Source organism: Bos indicus, chromosome 2 (genome assembly GCF_029378745.1).
Source record: "Bos indicus isolate NIAB-ARS_2022 breed Sahiwal x Tharparkar chromosome 2, NIAB-ARS_B.indTharparkar_mat_pri_1.0, whole genome shotgun sequence".
Taxonomy (NCBI): Eukaryota; Metazoa; Chordata; class Mammalia; order Artiodactyla; family Bovidae; genus Bos; species Bos indicus.
This window is the reverse complement of record NC_091761.1, coordinates 48276109-48288569: the sequence shown is the minus strand read 5'-3', so window position 1 is coordinate 48288569 and position 12461 is coordinate 48276109. Positions and strand designations below refer to the sequence as shown.

The 12461-nt window shown below is 36.3% G+C and overlaps 1 protein-coding gene across 3 annotated transcripts in view; it reads left to right on the top strand.

Annotated features, from left to right (window-relative positions):
* ACVR2A (activin A receptor type 2A) overlaps window positions 1-11311 on the top strand; it is a 95940-nt gene extending 84629 nt beyond the window's left edge. For all 3 annotated transcript variants that reach the window (XM_070799729.1, XM_019973075.2, XM_070799713.1), the window contains 3 exons: window positions 1943-2081; window positions 6547-6677; window positions 7588-11311. In XM_070799729.1, the coding sequence (XP_070655830.1) occupies window positions 1943-2081; window positions 6547-6677; window positions 7588-7782 (465 nt within the window). In that variant the 3' untranslated portion in view covers window positions 7783-11311. The remainder of the gene's footprint in view (window positions 1-1942; window positions 2082-6546; window positions 6678-7587) is intronic.
* Window positions 11312-12461: the final 1150 nt, after the last annotated feature.

Sequence of the window (12461 nt, the reverse complement as noted above, 5' to 3'; positions counted from 1 at the left end):
CTTGGGAAACCCATGGACAGAGGGGCCTGATGGGCTACAGTTAATCGAAGTTTACACAGAGATCTCAGCAATGGAAGCCTGTAAGGAAGGCTAGAGAGGAAAAGAACATCCATATTTTATTCTCAGAAACTGAGGCTAGGAAAGGTGTTTTCAAAACAGTTTGACCAAAAGGTGTTATTTCCTTACAAAGCCAAATGATTTTGTATAATCATTGCTTCATCTTTCAAATTATGCAAATTATTTGATCACCTGATTCTCAGATTTCTTTTTTCCCAGTGTATGCTGTTGGCCTCCAAGAACACAGCACAACAAATTTTGGCAGTATTGACTAATGATTTAAGAATTTAGTCAATAGTCATAGTTCTAGAAAGTTGACAGCATGTGTATTTTGGAAGGAAGGCATTTTTGTGGAGTATTGCTGAGATGGGAGATTGTGCAGGAAGTCTAGGACCAAACTTCTGAGCTGATTATTTTAAGACTTAACTTTTCCAAAGAATTCAATCCTTTGGTACCTTATAAACTTAATATACCATCCCTCCCTTAAAAAAAAAAAAGGATTCATTCATATCTTTTAATGCCCTCATGATTGGGTTATATGACGTGGGTAAAAATAATAATACATAACAATAATACATAATTACATGTATGCATAATAATAAATAATACATCACTGATTCCTTGACTTTAGATTTCATGGACCAGAAAATTTTAAATGCATGTTATTGACTATTTTATATTTTGCAAAGAACACTGGGAAAAAATGATTTTTATCTTTTGTCATCATCAATTGATAAAAGAGAGGACATTTTACACTAAAAAAAGATGATGTCATTATTTCATAAAAATAGAAGTACTTTGGATGACATACATTTGTCTTTAGGAGAAAAGACTTTTGGGAAAAGCTTGCTTGTAGCACATTAAAAGTTACTTAAAGTGGCAAAAAAGGGAAAGTTACTCTTTAAAGTGTTCTCCTTATTATTAATAAATGAATTAGAAACTTGAACTTTAGGGTCTTAGTGAGCAAAACATTTTTTTTTATAATACCTTTGTTAAATGTGTATTTACAGGTAATTGCCCTATTTCTAGTGTAGCTCACAGTAACTTAATAATGTATCTTTTGGAAATACTAGTATCTGGGCCACTCCCTAGACCTACTAAAACTCAAGTGGATTGTGATCTACCCAGGTATCACGCAGAAATTTTTAAAATAAATGAATTTTGTCAAGCACCAACCAGAGTCATCTGTACTAGCTTGGTAATCATAGTTACATTAATAAGAAATAGCAAACTGCTAGGGACAGATATCAATAAGGAATATAAGAATTCATGAAGAAACAAATAGATTTTGTGCAAATAGAACTTTAGAAAGTTTATCTATCCTTTATGTGGCTAATTTGCTTTATGTTTTGTATTGTTATACTCAAAAAGAGTATTTTTTTTTTAAGGATACATTTCAAGCAGTGTACAGTCAAAAAGCATACAGATTTTTTCTCTGTTCCATCCTTTATCCACAAATAACCATTGTTCAGTTTGTGATTACTTCCAGAAGGGGGAAAAAGTCTAAGCCTAAACCAGCATAGTATGTGTTGATATATCTATTAAGTGTATACCGAAGGGATCTTAGTATATGCACTGCTTTGTTCTTTGCTGTTTTCATCCTACAGTATTTTTAGAACTCTTTCCATGTCAGTCCTTATAGATCTACCTCATGTTTTTCTAAGAGCTGCATAGTACTTTTATTTGTTTAAGCACACCCTACTCATGGTTGCCTCCACCGTTTCCATTACTGTTGTATTACTTGAAATGGAATAAAATTCTGGTGGTCAAAATTTAGTTATCTTTCCTGATAGTATACCACAGTTGGTTTTGATTCTCTTTACAAATGATAAAATGTCAGTTCACAAAATTAGTAATGGCTATTTGCTTTTAACATCTTTTTCAGGTGGGTACCCGAAGGTATATGGCTCCAGAGGTGTTAGAGGGTGCTATCAACTTCCAAAGGGATGCATTTTTGAGGATAGATATGTACGCCATGGGATTAGTCCTGTGGGAACTGGCTTCTCGCTGTACTGCTGCAGATGGTAAGGGAACAAATATTTTTTAAAAAGATATTATGTATGTGTATGTGTGTACCTACTACACATGTATGAAAAGGGTTGAGTACTCTCTAAGGTAATATTATAAAGTACAGCTGTTTTTTAAGTAGACTCCCAGAAGTGGTAGCGTAAAGAAAATTCAGGAGGCAGGGGACAGGAGGGCAGGAAAGGAAAGGTGCTGAAATGTCCTGATTCATTATGGTTGCCAGATGCTTTGCTGGGCACTTCACATACCTTTAGCTTATTTCCTGAAACAACTTTGGAGGTAATTATTAGCTTAGTTTTCTTTGTGAGGAATTTGACACTCAAATTTTAAGTAGAAATTAAGTAGCTTGTCTATTTTAGCTTCAAGTTGATGAGTGATAGGGCCTAGATTTGAAACTCTGATCCAGATTCAGGGAGAGGGCTGCTACCTTGGTCAGGTCATATGGGTCCTAAGACACCTAAGGGTTAAAGTCAGCTCTTGGGTGAGAGTTGCATGTAGATTTGGCCTTTCAGACATTGTCCTGGGAAGGTATATGATGGAAACATATACCTCAGCAACAGATTGAATTAGCATTCTATCCTCCATGGCTGAGCACATTATACTGCAGGTTAGATTCTGCCTCTTCAAAGCTTTGAAAGTCTGATCTACTGTAGACATTATTATAAACATAAGTTACATTCTCTAGCACATCACCTTGGTTCCAAGAGATTCCTAGTCCTTGTTTTTTAAATCCTTTTCAAAAATAGGTATTCACATTGATTGATTATAAACCTGCATGTTATATTCCTGGTGTGAAGGAATTATAGTGTTGTGGGTACTGTCTTTAGTGCTCCTTAGAAGGTCTCTCTTTTCTCCAATTATGTTACACTTTTTGGGATATCAGAATATAAGATAAACTTTCTGACTGCTAACCCCCAAACCAATGTTAGTTTGATGTTTTGTTTTTTTCTAATTTTAATTTTTTAAAGGTGTAACTATCTTAACCTATGTTCTAAGAGTATTTTTTGAGTACTGTAATAGTTTTTCAGTGTATGACAGACTACCTCTGGTATATGAAATTTGACTTGGGAAAAGGTGCTTTTAAAGGGAATTTAGTGGACAGTGGTCAGGAATGGACAGCCATTCATTCTTCCAAAATTGGTGTGGGAGTGGACCCAGAATCTGAGTAAACTGCTCAGTGTGTTTTGGGTCAAAGTGGAAGATGAACGCATTTATTATGTGCATTTATGGAGGCAGAAAGAAGCAGGTGAGATGGCAGATGTTACGGGAAAATACATTGCTTAAAATTTGACTAATAACTCTGAAGCAAATCAACTGGATATAGTATTATGAGGGATAAACAATGTACAGTTCAGTTGATAAAAATGTATCTTGGACAGTTAATTCTAGAGTAAGGTTAAGTATGAATTGTCCATGTAGGTATGTGTTTTCTGAGTTCATGTGCTCAGTCATGTCCAACTGTTTGCAACCACATGGACTGTAGCCCATCAGGCTCATCTGTCTATGGGATTTTCCAGGCAAGAATACTGGAGTGGGATTCCCACTTCCTTCTCCAGGATATCTTTCCAACCCAAGGGTCGAACTCATGTCTCCTGTGTCTCCTTCATGGCAGGTGGATTCTTTACCTGCTGAGCCATGGATAAATGTTAATACCTGAGAAGTGTAAGGAAATATTATCAGAGTTTGGAGGAGTGAAGAGTTGCTTTGTTTTGTATGAGGGAAGTTTTTATGGAATAAGAGAGGGATAGATGCTTAGATTTCTTAAATACCTTGCATGTGCTATGGAATACTTAGTTGCAAAGAGGCATTTCTGATCCAAGTCAGAAATTATAGGGGACAGTGTGAACATTGCTATAGTGATTTTAATTTTTTTTGATGGCTAGTCATTGATGGTTTAGTTCAGTGAGTCTCAAATTTCAATGTGCAAACCAAACTCCTGGGAATCTTAAAATTCAGATTTTGACTCAGTAGGTCTAGGGTGGGGCCTAATAATTACATTTCTTATAAGCTGCCTGTCAATGCTGCTCACCTGTGGACCACATTTTGAGTAGTGAGGGGAAGAGACACTTTAGAATGTCAGTACTCTTAGGTGCACAAGCAGAGCCCGACTATTCAGCTACCAGGTATTCGTACAGTTAGACAGGGTTGAATTAGATAGCCTCCTTCATGATCCAGTTAACTTAATTCTATGCAGGAGTATTTGGTATGTTTTGAGAACTTGCACAGGGTTTGTTATCTATATACAGACACATCTGGTCACTGAAGTTGCTCATTAGTGACCAGTTTCCCATCAAGGACAGATGGTTCACAGACTCTAGAGTCATTCTCAGGTGGATTCAGCTTACGTCATAGCTGTATGCCTTTGTGCAAATTATGGAACTTTTTTTGAGCTTATCTGTAAAATAGGGTAATGCCACCTGTACTCTGTGAAGATAAAATGGAATATAAAGTTTCTGGTCAGCATTAAGTGTTTATTGATGATTAGCTATTACTAACTCCTAACTGAATTTCTGTATTTGAGTAGGCCTAAGTAAAAAAAAAATTATGTTGTAGAATAAATCTTGCTTTTCTGTGAAGGCACCATTCTGACTTGTTGGGAACCCTCTGTATACAGTACATTTGTGATTTTTAAACTAAATATTTGGCAGCTTTTGTGAGGGCAGAGATGTGCCTCTGGAGTACATACCTCCTTGTATGATTGTGTAGGGGGCTAGGGCATGTCAGAATAAAGATGGCTGTAATGGACTGAACCGAAAGGAAAGCACTAGTGTTGATAGTCTGATCTGAATTGCAGGAGGAGTGGGTACCTTACAGAGATGTTATATCCTTAATATGCACATATCCACAGTTCCCTGTGTCCTATATACAGAGGTAGGTATTCCTTATGCAGTAGGTAAGAGAGCTCCTTAGAATACTTAGCAGTGTTACATGCCAAATTAGACTTTTTGATTTCTTCTAAATTAAAATTTGTGGTTGTAACTACAGTTGAGTGTTTGTTTCTCTCCTGTCATTATCAGTTCAGTTCAGTCGCTCAGTCGTGTCCAACTCTTTGTGACCCCATGAATCGCAGCACACCAGGCCTCCCTGTCCATCACCAACTCTCGGAGTTCACACAAACTCATGTGCATCGAGTTTGTGATGCATCCAGCCATCTCATCCTCTGTCGTCCCCTTCTCCTCCTGCCCCCAATCCCTCTCAGCATCAGGGTCTTTTCCAGTGAGTCAGCTCTTTGCATGAGGTGGCCAAAGTATTGGAGTTTCAGCCTCAGCATTAGTCCTTCCAATGAACATCCAGGACTGGTCTCCTTTAGGATATACTGGTTGGATCTCCTTGCAGTCCATGGGACTCGCAAGTCTTCTCCAACACCACAGTTCAAAAGCATCAGTTCTTCTGCGCTCAGCTTTCTTCACAGTCCCAACTCTCACATCCATACATGACCACTGGAAAAACCATAGCCTTGACTAGATGAACCTTTGTTGGCAAATTAATGTCTCTGCTTTTGAATATCTAGGTTGGTCATAACTTTCCATCCAAGGAGTAAGCGTCTTTTAATTTCATGGCTGCAATCACCATCTTCAGTGATTTTGGAGCCCCCAAAAATAAAGTCAGCACTGTTTCCACTGTTTCCCCATCTATTTCCCATGAAGTGATGGGACCAGATGCCATGATCTTCGTTTTCTGAATGTTGAGCTTGAAGCCAACTTTTCACTCTGCTCTTTCACTTTCATCAAGAGGCTTTTTAGTTCCTCTTCACTATCTGCCATAAGGGTGGTGTCATCTGCATATCTGAGGTTATTGAGATTTCTCCTGGCAGTCTTGATTCCAGCTTGTGCTTCTTCCAGCCCAGCGTTTCTCATGATGTACTCTGCATATAAGTTAAATAAGCAGGGTGACAATATGCAGCCTTGAGTTACTCCTTTTCCTATTTGAAACCAGTCTGTTTGTTCCATGTCCAGTTCTGTTGCTTCCTGACCTGCATATAGGTTTCTCAAGAGGCAGGTCAGGTGGTCTGGTATTCCCCTCTTTCAGAATTTTCCAGTTTATTGTGATCCACACAGTCAAAGGCTTTGGCATAGTCAGTAAAGCAGAAATAGATGTTTTTCTGGAACTCTCTTGCTTTTTTGATGATCCAGCGGATGTTGGCAATTTGATCTCTGGTTCTTCTACCTTTTCTAAAACCAGCTTGAACATCTGGAAGTTCACGGTTCACATATTGCTGAAGCCTGGCTTAGAGAATTTTGAGCATTACTTTACTAGCATGTGAGATGAGTGCAATTGTGCAGTACATTCTTTGGCATTGCCTTTCTTTGGGATTGGAATGAAAACTGACCTTTTCCAGTCCTGTCATTATAGCATATGACAGTTAGGAAAAGGTGGTGAAAGTATGCTTTAGAAAACTTGTTCCAGTTAGGAAAGCAAGATGATTTGAATTAAAATGACTTTTCCCCCTTTTTTACATTTCAGGACCTGTAGATGAATACATGCTGCCATTTGAGGAAGAAATTGGCCAGCATCCCTCTCTTGAAGACATGCAGGAAGTTGTTGTGCATAAAAAAAAGAGGCCTGTTTTAAGAGATTATTGGCAGAAACATGCTGTAAGTTATAGTTAGCTTTTCACTTTAATTTCCAATTAAAAAAAATGCTCATCAGAGGAATGATTTATATTTTTGCACCTTTTCTTTCTGGATTTCCTGAGGCAGAGATCTTGGTACAAGGTATTCTATTCTAGAGTCCTAGAAACAGTGCAGTTAAGGCCACATCTGTACACTCGTGAGGGAGACGGTAAAGTCAGAGCTGTGGGGGACACTTGGCTTTGTGCTCCTGTGTCACAGTGTCTCCTATCTGGAAGGTTTCCAAGGGAAACAAGTGGCTGACTGTGAGCCTGTGGAGAGTTGTATAACCTTGCTGACCACCACCGTCGCATATGATGTTGTTTTAAAAAGTGAAGTACCTAGTATTATTCTATGACAGTTACTGCATTTTGATTGGATGATTTTCAAGTTCATAAGAGACTAGGAATGTGAAGGCTGGAACAATATTGCCCTGGTTATTTTGTTCTAGATATAACTAGAAACATGGATAAGCCAAGTAGAGAATCCTTAAGTGTGGCTTCCTAACCCTTTTCCTACTTATCTGCAAGGTAGAAATGCTGAGAAACTAAGAAAAGAATAAAAATTGGTAAACTTCTCAAAGCCTTAGTTTTGAATTCAGTTCAAAGGTTAGCTTAAATTACCTGCTTTGTGAATAATGATCAGAGATATTTGGAATTAAACAAATCACCTGCTGTGATCATCTCCAGTGCTTAAAAAAAAAAAATACTGTTTTCTCTCAGTGCTTCTCTCCATGTGAGATATTCGAAAGTGAATGTTGACAAATATCAAACTTGGCTAATTTTGAGACTTTCTTTAACCCACAAGAATAGCAATTTCTTTATGAGAGTTTTACTCTAGTTCCCAATAGAAAACAAAAATTGCTATGATATTTAAATGTGTTTTTCCTTTTTAGGGAATGGCAATGCTCTGTGAAACGATAGAAGAATGTTGGGATCACGATGCAGAAGCCAGGTTATCAGCTGGATGTGTAGGTGAAAGAATTACTCAGATGCAAAGACTAACAAATATCATTACCACAGAGGACATTGTAACAGTGGTCACGATGGTGACAAATGTTGACTTTCCTCCCAAAGAATCTAGTCTATGATGGTTGCACCATGTGTACACACTGAGAAACAGGACTCTCAACTGGAGCTGCTAATGAAACTGCTTGCAGTTTATTTTCTGTGTGAAATGAGTAGGATGTGTCCTAGACGTCTCAGAAAGAAGACTCTCATTTCAAATGGTGGCTCTGGGAGACTTACGGCATTGCCTGTAGCAGAGACATACATGAAGGACACGCGACTAAGAGAAAAGTTGTAAACTCTATAAAGAAACTTTTGAAAAAATGTACATGAAGAATGTGGCCCTCTCCAAATCAAGGATCTTTTTGGACCTGGCTAATCACGTGTTTGAAAACTGACATCAGATTTCTTAATGTCTGTCTGAAGACACTAATTCCTTAAATGAACTACTGCTATTTTTTTTTTTAAATCAAAAACTTTTCATTTCAGATTTTAAAAGGGTAACTTGTTTTTATTGCATTTGCTGTTGTGTTTCTATAAATGACTATTGTAATGCCAATATGACACAGCTTGTGAATGTTTAGTGTGCTGCTGTTCTGTGTACATAAACAAAGTCATCTAAGTGGGGTACAGTAAAGAGGCTTCCAAGCATTACTTTAACCTCCCTCAACAAGGTATACCTCAGTTCCACGGTTGCTAAATTATAAAATTGAAAACACTAACAAAATTTCAATAATAAATTGACCCATGTTTTGTAACAAGGTATTACAAATTCACTGTGTTATTTAAGAAAAAAGGTAAGCTATGCTTAGTGCCAACAGTAAGTGGCCATTTGTAAAGCAGTGTTTTAGCTTTTCTTGTGCTAGCTTGTGATTTAAGGGAAAAAAAGTGCTGTTTTTTGAAATGAAAAAATGGTGTATTTCCCCCTTTTCTCCCATGTTTTAAAAAAAACTTCATCTTATATCAAGTTCCCAAAATATTGCATACTTAGCTACATATTTTTTTAGGTGTGCTGTGCTTGGGGACTATTTGAAAATTTAAAGCATGATTTAAAATTTTTTAAGTGAGCTGTAACACTGGAAAGCTCTTCATTTTTATTCTTTAAAAATAGATTTTTTTTCCTATTTATATATGTAAAATTGTAGTGTATTTCTTTTCACCAAACAGTGTGTGGGACATTCTTGATCACTGTTTTAGAATCACCTCAGGAAGTGTCATTACCCAGAATTCCTCACTCTCTGCTTTGAGACTTGTAACTTTATTACTATATTTCTGCTTGGTGCCATCTTGTCAGAGTAATATTTGATGTCTGTGATATGTCAAGAATTATCCTAGGATAGAGATTTAAACTTTTAAGCACAGATTTCAGATGTTACTGCTTTAAAACAAATCAGGGATAACAAGTTAAACTTATAACTTAAAATATGCAATGACATTTAGAGGTAACCAATGTTGATATAGGTAACATAGCTTAGCATCCTTCCACAAATTGCTTTTACAACTAACTGATATTAATTTAGGATAGTTCATGCCTTATCCTTGATGAGAAAATCGAACTGATAAGTAGGTGCCAAAGTGCTTTTCAAAACACTATTACATTAGAATATAATTGGATTCCTTCTCAAATTTACAGGCCAAAGCAAAACATTAATTCGATTACTGACCAACAAATAGTCAGTATTACACTATGTACTTTTGTCAGGTCATTTAAAAATCCATGTTAATTTTATAAAAGAATTTTTTATGTGTCACTATCAGGAGCTCACTGTGAATGTGTTATCTTCAAATGGCTATTTAACCACACAGTACACTACATTTTACATAAAACATGCACTTAATCTCTGGGAATAAATTATATTATTTATAAATAATACATAGGTCAACAGACTCTAAGCAGGGAGGGAAAGAAGAGTAACAGCATTGTCGTCAGTGTGCCACACACCATACAGAGAATTGTGTTCTTGGTCACATCATGTACCCAAGGCTTTGTTGTATTTCTAAGAATTCCCATTTCAGTGTTGAGTTTACCTTTATTTCAAAAAGTACCTGGCTTCTCAATTTCTTGGTTTTGCTTCTACCTGGAAACTAATCAAGAAGGGAAAATAATGAGAATGTTCATACATGAAAATTGTTCATCTCTTGAAGACTGATTTCTACCTGTTCTGAACATTTAATCCTGTTTTTAAAAGTTTAAAAAAAAAAGTCAAAGGAAAACAAGGAGTATTATGATGAATGTTTGGCTTATGTGAACACTTAAAGAGTTACATTTATAAGACCAGTTATTCACAAAATAAAGTTTTCTCTTCATGTTAGAAAACGTTTTTAGAAATCCTGGGTATTGTACTTAACTCTAGCTAACCAATTTTACAATAAAACCTGTATCCTTTTGAGAACTACATTGGTAGAAAAATAATTTTTATAAGCAGTAAAATAAGAATGTTCCAGTGACTACCTGTCCTGTACCTAGTCTTGTTAAAACTTTCTTTTGCAGGGCATTTTCACGTTTGGTTTACAGTCAGTGTAGAGTGGGCAAATTAATAAAAAGTTTGAGCTTAGGGATACTGAAAAAAAGAAAGATCAAAGAAAAATGATTTGTTTGGGGGTAAACAGACCCCAATAATTTTTTCCTCATGTGTATGGTGCTCCTTATGATTCGTCTTGTATTTTGCCTTTATGACACACATCAGAACTGCTGCTCTAACTTACACTCTTGACCTTGCCCAGATCTCCGTGTAAGGAATGCTTTATGATCAACTGCCATAGGACTGATGGACTAGTCCAAACTGATGGACTGTTTGGCTGTATTCGAAGTCTATGCCCTGCACCGCTCTTGTATGTATTTTAGATGCTAGGCAGTTTTCAGCATGTGACGTGTGATTCTTGTTTGAATGTTTATTACAGGTACCTTGTGAATTCCAGAACAGAGACTGTGCCTCACAGTTGTTGGTCCCATGAACTTGCACTGTCCTTCATGGTGATGTTTTGAAAATACAATCAGAAAGAAAAAAGTTTAGAACTTAAAGATGAATCATAAATCATGAAACTCTTCTTCCCCCGTCCTTACTCCTAGGTAGTATAACAGCTACATTTAAGTAAAATGCAGGTAGGAGGGGAAAAAATCCTGGATAGTTTAGTGGAAAAAACTGATTAACTTTAAAAAAGATGCTTTGCCACAGATATTTTCCAGTTTCTCTTTTTTACCTTTTTAAAATATTACTTTTTAGGAACATTTGGTATAATGTGCATAAAATTATTTACTGATTTATGGGCAAAATGATACAAGTAGCATCTTGATTGAACATCATTTACCTCAGATATTCAACCAGCAGTACATTTTTTATGCAGTCTCAACCCATACCTCTCAAAATATTGGTAAACAATTATTTTAGCTTTACTCTGTATTTCTTGTCAGTGTTTTGGGCACAGGTTGTTGTACTACTGTCAAATTGTACTTGCTATTTTTTCTGCAAGTATTTAACAAAAAGTCAAAAAAAGAAAAAAAAAAAAGTCCCATAAAACCCCACCTTGGGTAAGTGATTGTTAAATATTGTACAAATAAAATGTATGCTATCCCCATTCCATTCCCAAGTTAAATAAAAAAAATAAACATGGTATGATTTGCATATGAAGTTTTTCTTTAGTTATACATTCTTAAAGATGGGAACAGCAGCTTTACAATTGCTAGTGAGCCTTACACCTTAGAATGTGCAAGAATGGGGACAGGTGAAAGGGAGGTTTGGCATTTCTCTCCTTTGCTGTGTAAGCAGATTGTGTTCCTTTGAAAGTACAGATATTGGTCCTGCCAATTTTAAGAGAGACTAAATGGCATTAGTTACCTTGTCTTTTCATACAGACTTTTTCTTAAAAAGTGACTTAGGTAATAGACATCAAAGATATAAATTACACTTCCCAACTACAGTTTACCAATAGAAGGGAAGAATTCTGATATTTTACACTTAAGGTAATCAGTAAGAGGGATCACCAAGGAAGCAAGCTTTCATTTGCATTTTTAGTGCTGCAAATTCTAAACACTAGAATTTTGGTTTATCACCTGACTTTCCAAGCAAATGGGGGTGAAAGAGCCCCACCTACCCACATTTAATGTCGAAGTTCACATCAATGGATCCTCAATTTTTTAGGGTAAAGGTGAAGGAAGGGGCAACACTTAGGTTACACTGGTTTGAAAGAAACTGCATTTTCTTCTAAAACCAAATGAAAATACAAACCATGAATCTACAGAAAGACTGAAACTGTTTCTAATGTTGTTCTGCAAAACTGATTCTTCAGAAAGTTAATAGTATGTAATCAATATATACAGAATTATGATGTAAGTTTTGGGGCAACAGCACATACTTCTGAGTCATTCACATTTGCACGTCCACAAAACTGGGAACTTTTTTCTTAATGTTTTTGGTTGGACACATGGAGGGATCACAGGAGTGATCAGTAACCTCACTGATGCTGCTAACATGCCTGCTCACCTGGTTTTCAGTCTTTTGATCGTGTGGTTAACAGGCTGCATTCCTTTTCTAGTAAATGAAAATATCTTTAAGCCACATTTGCTTATGTTATTCTTGAAAGGTTTTTACTAGGGCTTTTGAGATTTGGTTTTTATTTTATTGACGACAGTTTAAACAATTTAAAAGATGAAGTTAGTTTTAAAACATTTAAGTATATTTTAGCTTCTCTATATTAAGGAATATGGAAAGGGAAACACAACATTCTTTCTCTGAAAAACTGCTTTTGAAATGTAGGCTTATAC